Source organism: Rhinolophus sinicus, chromosome 16 (assembly GCF_057876585.1).
Source record: "Rhinolophus sinicus isolate RSI-liver-muscle chromosome 16, RSI-T2T, whole genome shotgun sequence".
Taxonomy (NCBI): domain Eukaryota; kingdom Metazoa; phylum Chordata; class Mammalia; order Chiroptera; family Rhinolophidae; genus Rhinolophus; species Rhinolophus sinicus.
This window is the reverse complement of record NC_142516.1, coordinates 48,655,507-48,676,740: the sequence shown is the minus strand read 5'-3', so window position 1 is coordinate 48,676,740 and position 21,234 is coordinate 48,655,507. Positions and strand designations below refer to the sequence as shown.

Genomic DNA, 21,234 nt, shown 5'->3' with positions numbered 1-21,234 from the left:
TCTTATTTTTGGGGAAACACAGTATGTTCTTCTCCCAGTCTTAGATAATGGCAAAAATTGTGCATCTCTAACATAGAAGAACCATAGAACAAGCGTGAATTTCCTCCGTCTCTTAGTCCTTGAATTATGAAACCTGTTGGGAGGAATCACCTAGATGATTCAGGAAAACCTGGAGAGAATGAGACAATCTTGGCATATGTTTAGAACTCTGAAATACACTTACTTATTATGGTATGTAATGGCTGTGTATACTTCCTGCAGAAATTCAGGTCCGTTGGATTTTCCAAAGATGACCTGTTCACCAACATAGAAAGGACCAAATTATCAGTGATATTGGGGTATAGCAAATCAACTACCATCAGCCCAATAGCATGTTCTGGTCTCATAGGGCTGTATTTTGTAACCTAAGAGTGCTGAGTTCTGAAACTGGCTCAATTGCACAATATACTGGTTATGAAGGGTAAACTGAGATTCCAAGGGGCTCTATTCGTGACCAAGGGCCATAAGGTTGTGAGACTGGAAAACCAGTGGTCTGTCCATTCAGTCTCCCCGCCTAGAGGTCTATATAACGGGCAAAGTCACAGCACATTGCCCACAGTGACAAACCCCTGGCCCTGGCTCTTTTCCCTGTAAAGGCACTGGTCTGGTCACTTAGGTGCTCAGGACCGACGCTTGCCTGTCCACCTGTTTGGGCTGTTTAGAAGAAGACACCTCCTTGGGCCTCATGCAGCCCTAAAGGCACATGATTTGACTCACCTTTGGGCAAAAGGGAAAAGGGCCCTTTCTATTAGACACAGTAATCCCCATACTGGGTCCCAGGGCCTGGTGAGGGAAGGACAGGCAGGACTTTGGCCCCAACTCGTCCCCGGCTGGACACCTGGACTACATTCAGGTGTACTTGGCAGCTCTGGTGGACTTGCCAGGGGCCAGAGCACAGAGAACCAGGGGAAGACTCCGCTAGGGCTTCTTTCCCACCATCACTGCAAGAGAACACCTTGCACTGGGAATGTAGGTGAGACAGCAGGAGGGTGCTTAAAAAAAAAAAAAAAAAAAAAGTGGAAGCACTGGAAAAATTATTTCAGCAGAAAGATACAGTAACTGAATTCTATGACTTATAGAAAACAATGATAGTTAACCATTCATCTCGTTTAGTGGCAGATGGTTAAAAAAACACACAAATTCTGGCACTTTGGGTTCCTGAGAGAACACTGCATTATATACTTGTTATTGGATTTCTATTTTGCCTCAGGGTATAGATCCATTCCCAAAAGGTGCCGAGAGGTATGTGTTTATTAACACTAGGCAGTACTTTATCCGTAGATGTGGACTGTGGTGCACGTCTGGAAGTACAGCAAACATGGCTGACACACTGCACCCATCTCGCTATACTGGTAGGGTGGTGTGGAAAGACGTTATGATGTCCCTCAGTCCTCTAGTACAATCTGCATTTCCAAATGTCCCAGCTCCTCATGGAGTAAGTTAGGAAAGACTTTCGCTTTAGACTGACCCTGTTTCCTTATTAGGAGGCTGGGACCAATTCTGGACTAGCCACAAGGGCCCTGCACATGCTGACCAGTGCCGTCCATGAGAGACATACTCTGCACATGGGTGAGCCTTGGATTTGATCTGTGTGAATGGACAAGGGGAGCTCAGTCCACCCTGGTTTTAGGCAAACGCTTGTTCCCCTCTTTACCGGCATAGCACTGCTAGCATCTTCTCCACACATAAACTGGATCTTTATTGTAATGTTCCGGGCAGATGCCAGTTTGTTAGCGAAGTTCAGCCTCTGTGGGTAGACGTAGAGAAGGTTTCTGGAAAAGAAGATGAAGAACCCATGAATAAGGCCTACAGCTTACTGGAACCAAGTTCTTCAGTGAATGCTGAAGGCTGCACGCATAAGGGGATTTTCCTGAAGGAGGTTTTCTTTCAGAAGTGAATTATTTTTGGAGTGAGCGAGATGTTGTTGATTCTTCCTTCTCGCTGTAGTCATCTGACAATAACCAATATTGTTCGTTGTTTTGTTACCTATAAAGATGTGTCTGCTGCCGTTGAGAGAGTCTTAATGTCTTCGAATGTGTAAATCTGCCTAGAGGTAATCATATGTCTGACACATAGATAAAAAAGCAAAAAAGGTTCAGTTTATTTTAAACAAAATTCATGACCATAGATGATGGCGTCATTCACTTCTTTTTCGCTTTTTTCCTTTCTAATCTTTACGTGGTAGTTTCAGTTTCTAAATGGCACTGCCTTCCTCTGTGTCGGTGTAGCTTCCTTTTCCTATCCAAGCTGACAGTTCAAATTAGCTATACAACAATACACAGCGACAACAACATAAATAATATATATCCAACAACTACAGGGCAGGTTCTAGGCTAAGGATAACTTGGCATATTTTTTCTTTCTATTTGCATTATTAGTAGTATATTCCACTTAAAGGTAAGCTCTATGAGGGTAGAGATTTATTTAGCACATGCTATGTCCCAGGCACTATTCTAACTTCTGGAGATACATTACTGAATGAAAAACATCAGATAAAAATGTTTTGACCTCAGAACTCATTTCATTGATTTATTCTTTCATGGTATATTTCACAAGTGTAACATTCTGAGAAATCACTTGAGAAAATATTGAAATGAGCTTTCCAGCTACAGAACATTCCACATCAAGTAAGGAAAAGTCAGAGCACAAGGATTCTCTAGTGAAATATCTCGCACAATAATGAATGCTCTCAGGTATTCAAGGAGAAAAAAACCATCCTTGCAACTACCAAGAACACACAGGAGCCGTTACTTTGCATGTGGAAGTTCAAAGGTCATGGAGGTGAATAAATAGTATTCCTCTTCTTACTCAACTGCAGTTTCTCTATAGAAACCGCAGGTGACTCACTGGAGGCAGAATGGGGGTGAAACAGTGCTGGAAACAGATCTGAGTTGCTGTAGCCTATGAACTCTCTATGCCACCCCGCCTTTTACACTGCAGCATCCTTACCCTGGCATAGTAGCAACTGGCACACATATTTCCCCTCATTGCTGGTCTTTGTTTCCAGTTCTTTTTAGCTGTTTTCTTTTAACAGGGTCATAACTGGCTGTAAATGGTCAACTGTACTGACCGCTTCATACATTCAGGTGAAAAAGAAGATAAATGCAAGGCAACGATTTCAGTAAAAGGAAATGAATTAAATTTCGATGATGGGCAGAATACTCAACGAGCTTCAAATATCAGTGAAGGGTAGATGGCCTCCCCAGAAAAGTCGATGACAGGCTATGACACAATGAAAGAATTAGCACAGAATTCTGGGGTGTGCAAGCTGGGAGGCATCTAGCCCGAGCCACCATCATTTCTCACCTGGACCACTGCAATGCTTTCCCAGTTCATCACTTGACTTCTACACTTGCCCCTTACAATCTACTCCTTATATATTGGTCAGAAGGCTCTTTCAAAAGTGTAAAGTAGATTATGTCAGGCCCTACAATGGTTTCCCAGACTTCATATCATGGGCCTTATATGGCAATTTCTCTGATTTTACCACTCATCACTTTCCCACACTGGCCTTTCTCAAGGCCTAGAACATTCCCAACTTATTCTCACCTGGAGGTTTTTGTACCTGCTGTTCCCTCTGTGTAGAAGAGCTTCTCCCAGTTTTTTATACGACTGATTCCCTCTCATCTCCTGGGTTTCAGCTCACATGTCATATCCTCAAAGTCTTTCCTACCATCCTATAATAATTGGTTCATTCCACTCACACACATTCTCTCTTTTATAATTATATGATTATCATAGATACATATGATTATGAAAGTAATATATGATTATGAAAGTATATGTATCCATGTTCCTTAATTTGAATATTTGAAATGTACAGAAAAGTAGAAAGTATAAACCAGCAACCACCTGACCTCCCATGGCACTGAGGAAACTCACTGTTAAGACTAGCAAGCTTCCTTCTAGTCTTTTTTCCCTTTATACATTAAACACTTTTATCAAATATTTTCATATACAAAACGTTCTTCCTTTTTTTGTTATTTAATGTTGCTCAATTATGGCCATTTCCCCAGTGTGACTAAATATTATTAATAAACATGATTTTAATGGCTGCATGATATTCCATATTATGAATGTGCCATTATTTACACTAATCTCCAAAATCAAGCATTTAGATTATTTCCTTTTTTTTTTTTTTCAATTGTAAAGCTTTAATAAACACTTTATATGTATCTTGCCCTTCAGCAATGCATTATACTTTGGGAAGAATCCCTTTTAATTACAATATAGTCCAGTTTCTTCATCTTTGCATTAATTGAAAAGACACCAATCAACCTTTCTTTACGCTGAAGAAATATGAGCCAGTTTGTTAAAATGCTTTGAAGTAGTGAGATGAAAGGGTCTGTGTAAATCACAACAGTGGTAGCCCTGCCAGACTGGTTAAGCAAGGTCGTTGTTACCGTACTTCTCTCCTATATCCTAATGCAGGGGCACCACCGACTTGTCCCACATGTCCCCCAACACCGGGCAACAACTTTGCACATTGCTTCCAAAGGGGTTGCTGACCCCTGTGTTCAAACACCATCACCAGGGGCCCTCAGTGTCCTGCCCACGCTGAATGCACCTTCCACAGAGCACAGAGCTGGAAGGAACAAGAGAATTTAGTCCAACATCCCTTTCTGCAGGCCAGGAAACTGACTCCCAGGGAGGTGAAATGACTTTGTCTAAACATTTTTTGAAGAAGATGTATTTCTCAAGGATCATCATATTTCGTACGGGCGACTATGCTAACTGGTATGTTTGGTTAAATCTTCAGGCTTTTAAAGAAAAGAATATAAAAAATAATAATGTTTTCTCTTGGGAGGGAAGGTCTGACTGCATGGTAAGTATTCCATAGAGCCTAAAACAGATGATGAAATTAATTTATTAAGAAACTCATAAACAGGCTCATACATTTTATATGTGGTAAATTAAGTGCCTCATATTAGCTACAGAAAATCCTAAGAATTATATTTAATGATTTTTGAGAGGCTAGCCCATAACCTAAATAGGAATCACTTGTTATGGCAAAATTATTCTGAAAGCTTCTTTAGTAACTGCAGGTCCAGTATATGTGCAAGGCATTGAATATAACCTCATCTCTCCCCAAATACAGACAGTTTTCTTCAGTCGTATGTATCACAACGTAGACATTTGCTATTCATCAACAATGTTCTTCCCTGAGCTACTTCAGATATTCTCTTCATTACAAACTATTTTGGAAACTCCAAATTCTTTCCACTGATTTAGCAACCGTCTCTCCACTTATTTATAAATTGCTGTGATAGCGCTGCTCCAGGAAGTTAGAGGTTAACTTGTGGAATTTGGCCATTCTGAAATCAAATTGTTGACTAAACTCTCCTGCTCTTTACTGTCTTGGTGCTTTTTTGTATTCCTTTTGCTGAAAACAGGTTAACCCAAGGGACCTTGAAATCTTTCAAAGCCACAATGCAAACAACGTTAGTTTGGCTTCCCCTCAGTTTAGCCTATTCTTTAATCAGTGCAAGGAAATGAAGAGAAAGACATGTCTGTCACTTATTCCCAAGATGACAACAGTGTTCTTTTCCAGCTTGCAGTGGAGCTCAAGAGGCAAGCAAGTGAGCTATAGCCAAAAGCGCACTGGCCACCTGTTTAAACAACTGGACACTTTGAATACCTCTTTAGTTGAGCTTCTAACACAAGTCAGCCAGCAGGAGAGAACGAAAGACGACACTGGGAAGACGGCTGAGTAGCTCACCCAGAGGAACAAAGGCCTCCATCAGTTGGTTGCAGGGATAAAGTACAGAGAGACATTTAACGAGAAACTAAAACTGCCAGAGCAAAAGATGCTGGACATACTGTGTTCTTCAAGGCAGGTGAGCTTTCTCTAACAAGGTGATGGACGGCATATGGTGAGTGGATCATTACTGATAATTGGAGTGGACTATTGTTTCATTGGAAATAAAATGCTATTTTTAATACTATTATTATTATTTTAAATAGAAATACCATTCTATAGGAAAACTGGTCACAAGGGTTAAGATTCATGAAGTTGGCAGTTAATGCTCCTGTGAAAAAAGCCCGGTTAAGAAGAGGGGTGGTGCATATTAGCTCTATTTGATGCAAATGCTTATGTATCTTCCATTGTTGTTAATGGCAACCTAAACCAGGTTTTGAATGAAAACATATATATTTATGACACTCACTCTCAAGAAATGGGTGAAGGAACATTCAGTCATGTCATAAAGCCAAACATGTAGCTTTCTATACTCGGAGAATATTTTACTTACAGGGCCTTGGACACCCCAAAGAGAGCCAAAGTATTAATTGTGGTTGTTCAAAGTGCAACAATCCTTGGTGCTTCTATGTATCTCTTTGAAAGCCAGGCTGAGGTGAGTCAAATGGCTTATACTCATTGCATACTGTTGAGTGAAAATTCAGAACGTAAAATTTTATCTATGGCAGGGTGGTAAATATTTAAAAATTGGATACGCATGAAGGGTTAGGGCTAGAAGATGATATGGGGAAGTGAAAAAAGTGGACTTGATTCTGAAGTGGAATTGCTGTCAATTTTGGTTTTCTTTCTATTTCAGTACAGAAGCTGTAACAAAGTAATAATATCAAATATACACTTTAAAACAAAAGAAAAAATTGCTCATTTTGTGGCCCGGGGTATCTCCACTGTCTTTTGAATGTCAGGAATGCGCATAATTTAAGCTGCTTTTACAACAGGGAAGACGGGCTAGTGTGAAGACCTGGGATCAGTGGTCTTTACCAGATCAGATAATGGGTGGAAATGTCCTTTAAAAAACTGAAAAATGCTCCACAAATGTAAGGTGGACATGTCAGTTTTCTCACCTATCCAAGTAAAAAGATTGGAGTTAAGTTCCAAAGCTATGATATCTGATAAATGCTTTGTAAACTGCAAAATATGACACAAATGAAGATTATCTTCTTATCAGAATTGTGTAAAACAGCTGAGTGGACTTTAAAATACAACTCTAAACACTGCAGGACTGTGGGATCTTACTATATATTACTTAGGGAATCCATCAATCTGTCTGGGTTTCTCTCTCCATCTTTCACTCTCTCTGTCTCTGTCTCTCTATGTCTCTCTGCCTCTAATCTGCATGTGTGTGTGTCTCTCTGCCTCTCTTTCTGTCTCCCTCAGTCTCTTTTTTTTTTTCTGCGTCTCTCTGATACACCCTCTCCCATCTTTCTCTCTCTCACAGCCTCTCAGAAAATGACAAAATGCTCTTTCTGAGGGACCACTGCTCTAGTTATATCTAGTTACTGAAATCCATTTCCTTATAAGTTTGCAAGTGCTGGATGATTGCATACTGAGCTGGGACTGGGCTGCGAGCAGGGCCATTTTTCTCTCAGGACGACAAGCACAGAGCCTAAGACCTGAACATTTTAGGATTCCACAAAAACGCCTGAGACACCCCCTCCCCCATATGAAAAGTAAAATCTCAAAACAAAAATTAATAATTCTAAATTAAATGCTTCCCAAATGCAACATTTTGTCCATTAGTCAACAGCAACTCTACTGAGGTGAGCCTACAGGTGAAAATCTTTTCCCCCTACTTTGCAGACTGTTATAAAATTATACATATAGTATATGTAACAAATGAAGAAGTGGGTACATCTTAATATGTTTTAAATGACATGTGGTCAGATGCTTTGAGCTTAGGAAGGTCTTAAAAAGATCCTGAATATAGATATTGGGGAGGGGGAGAATCACATACCAAAAACATTGGTTTTTCTATCTTATTAGTTTTCTTATAGCTTGAGACACAGCGATGGTTTAATAGCCGACCACCGTCAATATGCATTGGTTTGAAGTACACGGGCTAGGAAAGTAGTACCTGACTCTCCTGATCCAATTACTGAAACAGCTTTATATAGAAAAAGGTCCCCAACTTATCTCGGCCATTTCAAAGTAATCATTTTTCCTTTCCTTATGTTTTAAAACTGTCCCTTTCTAGCCCCTTTTGCAAAGATAGAGCCAAAGAATTGATAAACTATTCGCTGAAGTGCTAGTGCAACAAAACCAATTGCACAAACAGATGCCCTCGTCCAAAAACTATGGAAAAAGGTTGGTGGCTCTTACTCCCTTCAGTAATTTGTTAGCAGCAGATTTTGATTCCAACAGAACGAAATTCAATGCTATTAATATCACCAATATCTTACAGCTATCTGGCATCTTTTACTCAAGCATTTCAAAGAAAATTGCAAATCTAGATATATTATTTTAAGGTTATTTATGCAATGTGAGCAGCTGAGGAGGTCATTTTATTTAGCATTCATATCTCGCTGCCAGGAAAATTTATTTTAAGTGTAATAGTAAAAATAGCTAACACTATTTAATTCTGACTATGGGCAGGCACTATTCTAATAGTAGCTAGTAGTGCCAATGACAGGTAGTATTAGCCTCATTAGGCAGATGATAAAACTGAGGCACAAAGAGGTTGCATACCTCGCACAAGGTAACACAGCTGGCAAATGGCACAGTGCAATTCAAACCTGGGTGTTTTGAAGCTAATACTAGACCCAGTGCCCATAACCATTGCTAAGAACAACAGTAAACAGTTTCTTTGGTCAACAATCAGACTCACCAGAACTGTATTATAATATGGTCTTATATTATTTACAAGGGCTAATGGATGTTTCCCCAAACTATAATTTTTTTTTTTTAGTTAGAGAGAAATTTTTTTTTTCTCTCTAAAACGTCTTATTCTAGGAAGTTTGGGAAAGTGAGAACGACTACAAGGAAAAATATAAACTGTAAATGCACCATCACAGCCTAGATGAAATCAGGGTTAACATTTTGACTGAAACTCCTTAGTCTCTTTTCTAAATCTTTGTTCAATTGACAAACTATAATTTCTAAAAAATGGTTTGAAATAACACAGTTAACTTAAAAGATGAGAAAGAGTACTGTCCCTCAGTGTTAGAAGTTTTGATGTTTTAAATACAGCAGGATCAAATACAGTTAGAAATCTCAGGTGCGTTCTGGAGTTACCTGGGAAACCTGCAAACCTAATATGGCCATGTATTTTAAGTGGAAGCATGCTTTGCAAATGCACGCTTACTTTGCTGCTCGAAGAATGGTCCAGGGAGGAATAGCGTCAGCATCACCTGGGAGCCAGTTAGGATGCATCACTGACCTGCTGAATCAGAACCTGTACTTTAACAACACCCAAGGTGATTCAAATGCATATTCAAGTTTGAAAGGCACTGATCCAAGAGAATTGGTCTGCTTTTAATTTGGCAGACATATGAATCTTATAGTTAATTGTGATTCCTTGTTTTTTGCTTGGCTGCTAGGAAGCTCCAAGTCAAATTTGCAACTGACTTTTTAAAGAACCATCAAGGACCTTATGATATATTCTGTGCATTAATCTTACCCAGATTTTGATCTAGTTCCTTCTCCTTATTGTCTTTTCACCCTGAAATTTTATATCTTCTTTTACAATCTCTGTAAGCAGTCTCAGAGGCTTTTTAGAATGGGAAGATTTACAAATAAGTGCAGAAAAAGAAAACATTTGCCATATCCTGTCTTGTTATTGTCTTGCTATAGTCTCATGCCATGATTCATGTTTATTCCTGTTGCTAATATTTCAGGTTAGATTCAAAACACAAACTCACAAAGGAATCAGTGAAAAATGGAAATGGAAAGAAAATCCCTGATATGTAGGGTGAAGAGAATGTTCCATCTTCAGAAATCAGAGCAAGAAAAATGGAGCATGAATCCTGTTCTAGGGCACCAGTCAAAGTGGACACAGGTTGCCTGCCCTGGGCAATGGCACAAAGTTAGAAGGAGGTACTGGGGGTGTTGCCACAAGCAGCAACTTGCCCCTCAGTAATGTCTGTGCTCCGTGGGCTAGGCTGCAATGTTTTCTGAAAATGCTGGTACTATATTCTGAATGTTGGGCACCTCTACCCTAGCCCCCACAAAAAGCAAATGCAGTTAAGAAGCCAGAGACAAAATCTTAACAAATTGTTTAGAAACACTATAATAAATGACCCACTACTCTCTCTCTACAGTCTTGTTATGTTAAAAAAAAAAATGCACTCAGAAACCAAAATCAAATGAGAGGAACACAAAACAAAAAACCCCAGCAAACTCTAATACTTGTCAGTACACCATTTTTAGAGACTTTGAAGGGAAAAATAATCCATGCTTTCTCAATTGATAAACTACAATTTGAACTTCAGGTATGGTGTCTTTATACAGAACTATTATTACAACTAACAATTTGTCTTTGAACATGAACTAAATGCTCACCTCTCCTATATTTGCAAATTATGTTTTCTATTACATCAATCCTCATCCCTTCTTTTTATGAGATAGACAAAAGTTCCTCTTAAGTGAGGGCTTGGAAAACCAGCATTCCTCCTGTTAAATAAAGCAGGGCCACAAGCTGGGGCAAAGAGAATGTTCCCTTTCAGAAACAGGTAAAAAGCACCTGAGCTCTCCTTAAAACCAATTGCTTGTTTAAGAAAAGTCCAACTAGTTTTCAATGGCAAGAGACTCAAAGGGAAAGTTGGGATGTTTACGATCTTAGTCTTACCTGGATCAGATTCTCATGGAAAAGAATCACAAATAAATAAATATTGGAATCCTGCTGGGGAAAACTGACTACTTTGAGAAAAAAATAAATCTTCAACCTTGCTTGAAACTTTTTTTAACCATACTTTGTTGAACTAACTGAAATTTTACCAATTATGATATTCATTTTACCAAACATTCTTTTGAAACACTGCTTAGCAGATTTGACATATTAAGTGATTTATATACAGTGTTTCCACGAAAATAAGACCTAACAGGAAAATAAGCCCTAGCATGATATTTCAGGATGACATCCCCTGAATGTAAGCCCCAATGTGTCTTTTGGCACAAAAATTAATATAAGACCCGGTCTTATTTTCAGGGAAACATGGTATCATTCACTCCCATTTTAGTATGAATTAGTTTACTCAGCTCCTTTCCTTCTTACAAAGATGCTGGATGCATGGACTGTAAGCGTGAGTGGAGAAAGGGGATAAAAAGTAGGACAGGGTAATCATTAACCATGAGGCACTGCTCTGGGGAAGATTTGGAAACTTAGGGTGTCAAGGAGAGTGAAAAAGCAAGGGGAGATGGGAAGATATCCAAATCCAAATTGTTTCATCCTACGATTTTTCTTAAACTTTAAAAAACCCAAAACTGACAAAAAATAGTCAAAAGGCTCACTGGATAATTGCTTCTCTTCCAACTCCCAGCTATCCCCATGGAACCCATGATGTGGTTTTAAGGCCTAAACTATTTGGATGTTCCTTGTGATTCCCACTTAGGGAGAGCACAGAAGTTGTTAAACACATTTAGCTTGGTTTATTAGAACCAGCTGGTTTATTAGAACACTATTTTCAGTGGGGTTTTTCAATGACTAGAATATATTTAATAAGAACGTATTTTATTCTACATGGACTACAACTCACATAACAAGACTGTAGAGAGAGTATTGGGTCATTTATTATGTAGTCTAGAGACAACCATTTTAGCAATATACATGTCAGAGATTCTGCAAAACTCACCCTTCCTACAGTTTCCATTTCACTCAGAAGACTTTATATAGACTTTATATAGGCATTTTTTCAGAGGGTGCCAAAAAAATGTATATGCATATTAAGAAAGGAAAAAGAAACTATTAAAATTGTAATACTCAGTACGACTATAAACCGATAACAAAAGATGAATACAAGTCAGGTGTATATATTTTTTGGCACCCCCGGTATTTACAGATGCTAGGGAGTGAGTATGTGGTCGGGTGTTAGGGGGGAATGGGGCAGATAAGGTGCTGGGGTGCTGAGCAAGGGGATAAATGACCCCATTCCTTAGGGGTTTTCCCTACTACTTTGAATCTAAGAAAACTTGGGAAATCTGCTCTAACCTAGGTGGAAAACAAAATAATTTCCCCCTACAGTGTAGACTTGTTTCTTCGGGGTGTGAGTTAGTGAGGGGCAGGTGTAGGCTCACTTCTCACCATTGAGGATCTCTCAAGAAGCAGTTATTTTTCTATTAGGGAGAGAAGTACTACAGCTGTCCTAGAAATACACCAGCTGTTGAACTCTCTGTAATGAGCCTTGTTCTCAGCCTCCTACCTCCCCATACTCCTTCAAATTCATACAGCTGGAGCACCCCACCTTTTTGTAGCTCAGTTAAAAACTGTGGTAGCAGCTTCTAATAGGCCCCCAATAACCAACTGCCTGATGGCATTCTTGCCCAGTGTAATCCCCACCCTTAGTGAGGGCTCCACCTCGTGACTTGTTTCTAACCAACAGAAAACAGTAAAAGTGACAGAATGTCACTTTTGGCATTAGGTGGGAAAAAAAAAAAAAATTTCTGGTTTCTATCTTCTCCCTCCCCCGCCCCTCGCTTATTCTGAAGAAGCCAATTTCCCCGTTGTGAGCAGCCCCATGGAGAGACCAATACAGCCAGGGGTTCAAGGAGGTCTCTGGCCAACAACTAGAGAGGCCCTTAAGCCAACAGTCCTATAGGCCCTGAATCCTGTCAGCAGCCACATGAGTGAGTTGGGAGCAAACGTCCCCCTAGGGGCCCTTGGGGTGATCACAGCCTTGGCTGACACCTTGGCCGTGGCCTTCAAGCTGCACCTGGATAACCCACATAAACTGTGAGATAATAACTGTTTGTTGTTTTCAGCTGCCAAGTCTTTCGTTACATAGCCATAGATAACTAATACAAGTACATGCACTTAAAAAAGCATTTGGTAGGCATTCCGTGATATTTGAACATGCAATTTCTCGAAACAATGGCTTTAACTTGTAAAATTCTTCCTCTTCACTGGATCTCAGGGATATGCTCTTGGACCCAGAAATACAATGTAATGACTACCTATAGAAAAAAAATAGTCTTAATATCAAAATAGTCTCTTTGGAGTCAATGCAATCTCCAGCCAAGTATAAGAACTGAAAAAAATTTTAAATATAAGTAAGTAATTTGGGGGGATTTTCTACTTTTGAGTCTATTAACTGAATTACTTACTATCTCTTAAAGAGACGGTGAAAGGTCAGATAAAAGTAATAAAAATGCTAAAAAGTACCTAGCACAAACATCCTTTGTGCTATTTCCCCTAAAACAACGCATTTTTAATGAAAGCCTCCCCCAAGTGAACACAAAACAAATATGTCAATACTTGGCCTAGCAAGAGACCTAAAATTCAAGTTTAAAGACACCATTTCAATCCGGACTGGCCTGCATTTTTTAAGAGACCACCAGCCAGCACTGTCACGTGTATGACTAACATGAACTAACCTGCATGTTCTTTTATTAAGGGACAGAGGGAGCACATTTTTCCCCCGGCTTTGCAAATAGTTTCCTAAAACAAATCTGCCAGCTGACAAAAACACATACACATACCAGAAAATTTCCAATTTTTGCTGTTGCTGACTTTTTTTCTTTTGGTTTGGAGCAGAGCCTTTACTAGTCCACTACCCATCCAAACACACACACACACACACACACACACACACACACACACACACAAACAACAACAAAACTGTCAATGAATAAAATCAATACTATTCCTTAAAATGCTTATTTGATTATTCCTGATGTTTTAATATTGTCAGGTGCCTTGGTTTGGGTGGGAGAAGAAAGAATAGGACTTGCAGGAAACAGTAAGTCTACTAAGAAATAAATTGTCCAGATGCCCCAACTCTCTCTCAAAACATATACCTGCTTTGGGTACCTGATGAGAGAGAAGTCTTGTCTGGGTTTTGGAGGTGGGAGAACTTGCAACGATCCCAAGGTTGCTGCAGGACAAGGTTGCATTATGTCTTTCTGTGGATCATTGTGGTTCTGAGTGGTTCTGGTTTCTCTTCGGAGACTGGAGTTTGCCTCCAAAGGGAGGCAGTCACTTCTCTGTCTCTTTCAAGCGCTGTGCCTGGCATATGGTAGTGGCTCATTACATTGATTAGGTGAAGCATCAGTGTCATTCATAGGTGACCAGTATTGCTAGATGTGCAAGATTTTCAAAGGAAAGGTATCCTGCTCCATGACAGAGGGTGAGGAAGGAGAGGGGAAGCGTTCTCACTGCCCATACCCACACCAGTGTGACAAGTCTACAAGGGGGCTGTGCCCAACCCCAGACAACTGGGAGCGCTGAGTAACAATCGTTGTTATAATCTTCACTTCTCCCTGACCTAGAAACACAGAGTCAGCACTTTGTTGGCTGCTGGTCTGGGTTTTCATACTAGAGTTTGGTTTAGTTTCAATGCAACTCTGAGACAAGACATTAGAGATGGCATAAAGGAAGGGTATTTCTCCCTAGGCTCCTGTGCTTCCCTCCGCCCAAGGGTAACACGGTGGGATCAGGGTCAGGAGGACGATTCTGTGCTCACACTATGTGCCACCGTTTCCGTAAAAGTCAATCACCTCAAAGCAACAGGGAGGCTTGAAGGCCTGTTGCAGACAGTCTCATCCAACTTTGGAGGTGGCCACTTCAGAGCTGTGTGTCTGGTGTCACCTCTCACCTCTGCTCCAGGCCTGCCTTGGGGTTTATATTTAGCAATGTCCAATATTACTTCTTCTGCTGCTGCTGTCTTCCTCCACGTCCTTCTCCAGACAAACACCCAGCATCCACCAAACCTGCCCATGAACCGTGGGGAGGTACTGGCATGCCTATAGAATAATTTTTGAGGGAAATGCTACATTTCTGGACAAACCATGATTCTCACAGGGGTCCTGCTGTCTTAAGGGAAAGTTCTCCATAGGTGTTAGATACACTGGGTACAGTGCAAAAAGGTAGGGTTTGCACAACATTGGCTCTTGTTAAATAGCTGAACACAGAACGGTTGTCATAACATTTTTAACCAGAAAGCTTTGCCACCATCCTGTTCCTATGAGTAAACAACCTGGACATAAAGAAGCAAACTTTCTACTCTTCCAAGTTCCCCTCTTATTCCTTTTTCTCAATCTTACTCAGTGAAAGTGGCTCTGACTACCAAAGGGATTCTATAAATCACAGTCAGAGTCTGCTCCATCTCCAAAGCACATAACTTGTCAAATGGAGCCCGAGTTCCAGGAGCAGGGAAAGAAAACAGTGAAGGAAGACGATAATGTGATTACCCAAAAGTAGTCCATGATTTAGGAATGGGCAGTTCCCATGACAGCTTTTGGCACTTGAGTTTTGGTCATCGGTGAGAACGGCACCCCCTACAGGGGCCTTAGAGAATAGCAGGGCCTCTTTTCCAGCCATGATTGGGTGGAAGGTGGTCATCACTGCCTGCCCTCCTGACCTACACGAGACCCGGGCTAACACTCTCGAAACAAGACGATAGAAAGACTGGTATCTCCAGCTCCAATCCCATCCTCAGTGATGAGATCACATCAAAGTCTTCGCGTGAGAATAATGCCTTCTGGGCACCTACTTCGAGTTTCATCTCAGTGAGAGGTAGATAATATAAGGCAAATTGGGGCAGCCACCCGGCCCTCCTAGGACCTTGCAGATGAGATAATCAGCATTGCAGCATGCTAGTGAAATCAGGAATGTGGCTGGCACTTTGGTGCCACCAAGCCCCTACCAGAGCAAAACACCAGCAAACTTGGTTAATAATCAACCAGCCTCATTCCCTTCCACATGCCAACACCAAGACAGCACGTACTCTGTGAGCTCCATCGTGCGAAAAACAGCTTCAGGTTTGAAAGGGAGAGAAACTATGAATTTCTGCTACCCTCAAGGAGTTTATAGTCAGGTTGGGGATCTACGGTATATACATAACATAAAAAACAACAATTCACATGTGCAGTATAGAACATTTTACATTTCACAAAGCACTTTCATGTTAATCTCCCCAAGTATCACAGGGTTATCCCATTTTACAAATGAAGAAACTGAGGCTCAACCTCCTGGCTCTGATCCTGTGTCTTTTCCTTGGCAACAGAGCTGCTGAGTGGTCCCCTTCGGTAAAAACGCTTCCTCCATTTCTCCCCATTAAGGTTGCTCTTTATGTTCAGTCTAAACGAAACTGCACTGGTGTTAAAATATTGTAGGGAGGGGGTTTGGGGACCATGTTATCATTTTGTTTCTTCCCGCAGTAAGGACAGACCACTAATGTGATGTTTGTTCTCTACAAAAGCTGCAGCAGCCATCAATCAAGTCCTTCACCCATGGGTTGGGTGGTTATGTGAGTGAGAGAAAACCTGCCCAAGGTAAATGAATCATCTCCCATCCCTCTTCCTCTCCCCAGTATGAAGATCTCATTGATGTTAGGAAAGAATTCCAGTAGCAGCTAATGTCCTGGGTGGTGTGTGCATTGGCGGCATTCAGCTCACTCCTGTGAAGTAAAAGGATTTGAAACCAGGAGATGTAGAGGCAATGCCGCAAGAAGAGCAAGAGAGAATAGGACTCTGAGTTTCAGGTGAGCCCAGCCGGAGGAGCACAGGTGGGATGAGGGGAGGCCAAGTTCTCCTTTTGAAAAATGGGAGTGAAGGGAAGTGCAAGGAAGCTCAGGAGATCGGTATGCACTGGGGAAAGGAACAGAATAAAATTAACTGAAGAACAGTTCCCATGTCCATGCTCTGGGAGGCAAATTGCTCTGGGAGGCAAATTCACCCAATCCTCAACTGGAGAATGAGTCAGAATTCTCGGGTTTCTGAGTTTGTCTCGCTCTCTTTTTTTTCCCCTCAAAAGTGAGACAGAGTATATGGTATATTTGTGCATGCCATCTTGAGTATATTACTATTTCCCCAAAAATAAGACCGGGTCTTATATTAATTTTTGCTCCAAAAGATGCATTAGGGCTTATGTTCAGGGGATGTCATCCGGAAAAATCACGCTAGGGCCTATTTTCCGGTTAGGTCTTATTTTCGGGAAAACACAGTAATTGGTGCCTTGACACAACAGAAATGTAAATCTATTAATAAGACAAAGAAACTGGTCTGCTTCCTATCTGTGAACCTATCCGGGTAATCTCAGAAGAGCTCCTGCACAAGTCATTGCACTTTAATAGGAGAGTAAGCACCACATGTGTCACCTCTAGCAAGGAAGGAGATACAATAGGAACCACAGGCTTAGTTTTAAAAACTGTCACTCTAGGAAAAAAATGATAAATGATGTTCTTATTGCTAAATATATCATTTTTAGCCTAGGCATACAAATCTCTTTAAAAATCATTAAAATGAGCTAGTAAGTCTAGTTCCTCTACGTTTATCCTTATTAAACCATAATATTTATATTTCCCCACCATTGCATGGATCTCAGTTTACATTGTGAAGGTTGTCAAGCAAAGAACATAAAACAGATGAGGTGGAACAGCAAGGTTTGCAAGTTTTATAACCTTTTGGTATTCAGGCCAGTGGATAAATGGAATTCTTTCTTTTAAATTATAAAAGATATAGGATATCTAACTGATCAGTCATGATTTTTAAAAAATTACCTTATTACACTGTCAAAACTCAGTCCTTGCCCACTCACACTTCTTTCTATTTCACCTTGTGCTGTGGGGCTAGGCTGCACTGCTCCCTCCCAAACCCACTTTTCCCCTGGGAAGATAGCATCTAATATTTCTCCCCAGGGCGTTCTCCTTCTGCTGAGAGGCGCCAAGGGCAGCCTGTCTGAGGCCTTGAAACCACAGGACATCCACTAACAGAGAGCTGTTAAAACACCTCTGCTTTAGAGACGGCCAAACATTGCATGGGAGGAGTAGGTGAATGCTGATTTGGGGCATCTCTAAAATACACAGGAAAGTCAGAACTAAGGATGAAAAAGGTATGGAGTAGAAAAGATTTTTACCTCCAAATGGCAAAAGAAATATGAAGAAACAATTCCCCTCTTGTCAGAAGACAAGCCACTTCAAAGAACAAATTTTAAAATAATAATTAAAAAACTAACAAAAGCATTGAAATCAAAGAAAGAAGGCTTTTTGAATTTTAGGAGGCTCCTTCTAATCTAGCAAACTATTCATCACCATAATCAAATGCAAGCCTAGATTTGCCTTACTTACATCACCATTTCTCTGTTGCTTCTGCCCCCACCAACCTTACACTTCCAACCTATGAAAAAACAGGGTGTTTCATGAACCTTTATGCTGAATTCCACGTAAAGGATCTATGGAAAAAAGTGACATTTACCCGCATTAAACGGACAGAGCAGGATTTTTTGTTAGGACAGCTGTTTACAGGCAGTAACAATAAAGCATGGTGGACTCAAAATGAATGAGTATAATGTGGGATTGTGACTTGTGGAATAAGTGACATTAGGGAACACAGAATCTCCTTAACACTAATTCATTACTGCCTCACCCACATTTCTTTAGTTTTGTCTATGAGTCAGGACTGGTCAATGTGTAAATAGGTATGGTGAACCTCTCCCCCAAAATGAGATTTCACTTTCTCTCTCCATCCCAAGATAGATATCTCAATCCTCATATGTACTACATCTTTCAAAGAAGTGCCAGATTTCTATGGTCATGATTTATTAATGAGAGAAGGCAGAAGATGATAGATTAAAAGAAAATCCTTTGCGAAAAATGACAACAGCGATCTCTTGGGGCACTGGAACATCTTTCAGTTTTCTTTTTTTGTCTCTTGGTTCCAGGCTTCAAGGGCAAAAACTAAAATGTGTTTTCCTTGAATAAAATCACCACTCCATCTGCTTTGTAATGGAAAAGAGAGCTAATTGTGTCTGGATATAGAAAGTGAGCTAATTGTGCCCTCAAGTGGCTGAATCTTGTACTGCAAGGACAGCTTTCCAAAATCTGCAACTGTTGCTAAATAGGTGTGTAATCTTTGGGTAACTGGCTTCTGAAGTTTTCCATTCCTCGGAAAAAAAAAAAGAAAAAAAAGTCCAACTGCGTTTTGGAGCAGGACATCAGGAAAGAGATGATTGTGCCTCTGATTTACTATAGAGACAAACTTGCCTCAGCAAAGTCAAGTGCAGGGACTTAGTTATCTGGATAATTCAAGGACCAGAAATTCACTTTGCCTGTGTCTCCATTACTTGGCTAATTCAAATGATTAGATTTTGCCTGGGCCGCACTGCTGGTCCTAAATGAAATATTTGTTTATAAGCTTATTTGTTATAAGCCTTGTGTTCCACAAGCAACTGCTTGCTATTATAAATATACTAAAACCAAGGACTGGGCTTCAGCTACTTAAATTCCACAGTTCAATCCTTTTGACAATTGGCAACATCTTAGATGCTCATCACTATAGGGTTAGATAAATCATGATACATCCATATAATGAAATTCAGTGCAGCTGTAAAAAAAAAAAAAAAAACATGAAGCATTTCTATGTATTCATATAAAAGTACTCCCCATAACGCAGTGTTCAATGAGAAATCAAGGTGCACAGCAGTGTGACAATTATGCATTATAAAAGGAAAAATGCAGTTATATTGGCTGGTACGTACCTAAGTTATTTCTGGAAGGATACACAAGAAACTGATTTTAAAAAATGGCTGTGTCCAATTGTCAAAAATAGGATTGAACTGTGGAATTTACATGACTTTTACCTGTTCAGTAGCATATCTCCAGTGTTTAGAAAAGGGCCTAGCACTGAGTAATAGTTGTGGAATAAATAAATGAATAAAATCAAGTATTTGTATATATAATTTTTTTAAAAAAGGATGTCTCCAAGGAGGAGAATTGAATGGCTGGAGGTCAGGAAAGAAAGACAGAATTTTCACTCTGCATTTTTGTACTTTAATAATTTTGAACCATTAGAATAGGCTATCTAATCCAAAACAAATCAAGTTCAAAGAACAACAACAACAAAATAAGAATGGGGAGTTATTATTGTGATATTTCTGTAAGGCCTTGGTTTGATGATGATGTAGATCAGGGCCAGTCAATCAGAAACTACCAATCATTAGCAGTAACCTAGGCACATTAATTAACAGCACCTCGGCACATTACGCCATCAAAAATTGTCCTCATGTGGTGAGGTTTGCTGCTGTGCTATGGATTCTTGATAGACAAGTATTTGCTCTTTGCTAAATGTATCTCACCTGATCTCCCCGCACATGCGGGACTGCTTCCCAAGGGGGGTGGATGAAGTTGCATGGCCCTGTCCCCTGAGTTTCCAGTGGCTGAAGTCACTGTGGACCTTTCCATGGCTCCACAGAGTATGGGAACTTATGGAAAGGATCTCCATGAAAGGGACGGGGAAGCTTTCATTCTTAAATGAGGACGTCAGACCCCCAGTGCCCCAACCCAGACCTCCTGAATGGGAGTCTCTAGGTAGGTAAGTCCTTCAGCTGGGCACTTGTCTTTTTATAAAGTTCCACAATGGACTCTGAGGCACAAACACCCTCACTCCACCCCACCCCCTCACTCACAGCAGTGAGAAGAACCAGTGTGGACATACAACCAACTGGACTCAGATTGGGAGTCCATTTCCCTGGACAAAATAAACTCCCTCTCAAGGACAGCTTCCATTCCGTCTGCCCAAACTCCTTCCTAACCACCGTATCCAGAATTATTTCTGGTTCATTCCTTTCCTTAGAAATCCTATTCACTCAATTATAATTTACAGGCATTCATTCATTCTATGCCATTCGTTTTGCCCCTGTAGGATGCAAGTCTGGCAGCAGTTCTCAAAACTCTGAATGGGAGGCACCTACCTCCGTTAGACCAGATAGCAGGTGAACTTTTCAGAATGAAGACGTCTGGTCTGAGAACATAGAGCTGAGTAGGAGGAGGCCTGAAAACAGCTAGTTATCCATCAAAGAAGTCCTGTTCTAAGTGATAGGCTTGTTCTCAGCAAGCATAGTCCTTCACAGCAAGTCTGATAATTGGATAGAAAGACCTCCGAGGCTCTCAGGGGTTGGGGTGAGAGATGGAAACGCACTTTCCCTAATGTAATCACCAGTGAAGGGGATGGCAAGGAGCTTAACAAGGTCATTACAACCTCGGCGCCTGTGATCTCGCACGTGCCCCCGTGGCAACCGCAAGATAAAATGCCCCTCGAGGTCTTGCTAGGCCTTGGCCCAGCCCGTGCTGTTTTCATTCTGCCCCCACCAAAAGGCAGCTGGCGTCTCCATTACCAGCTGCTAGGCCACATGAAAAATAAGCCAGGAGTTGGTCCAAACATGTTCCCAGGTTCACAACGAGTGTTTTCTTAATCTGGGTGTGGAGAAAGGAATGCCAAACTCAGGTTTGGGTAATCCTGTGTATCAACCTAATTTTTCCAGTTGTTCTGCTCTGCTTTCAGAATTACTGTCCTTG

General features: G+C 40.7%; 1 protein-coding gene across 4 annotated transcripts in view; it reads right to left on the bottom strand.

Annotated features, from left to right (window-relative positions):
- DOCK8 (dedicator of cytokinesis 8) overlaps window positions 1–21,234 on the bottom strand; it is a 193,513-nt gene that overhangs the window by 76,693 nt on the left and 95,586 nt on the right. For all 4 annotated transcript variants that reach the window (XM_019730243.3, XM_019730266.3, XM_019730259.3 and 1 more), the window contains 2 exons: window positions 1,694–1,811; window positions 224–294 (listed from right to left, as the gene is read on the bottom strand). In XM_019730243.3, the coding sequence (XP_019585802.1) occupies window positions 224–294; window positions 1,694–1,811 (189 nt within the window). The remainder of the gene's footprint in view (window positions 1–223; window positions 295–1,693; window positions 1,812–21,234) is intronic.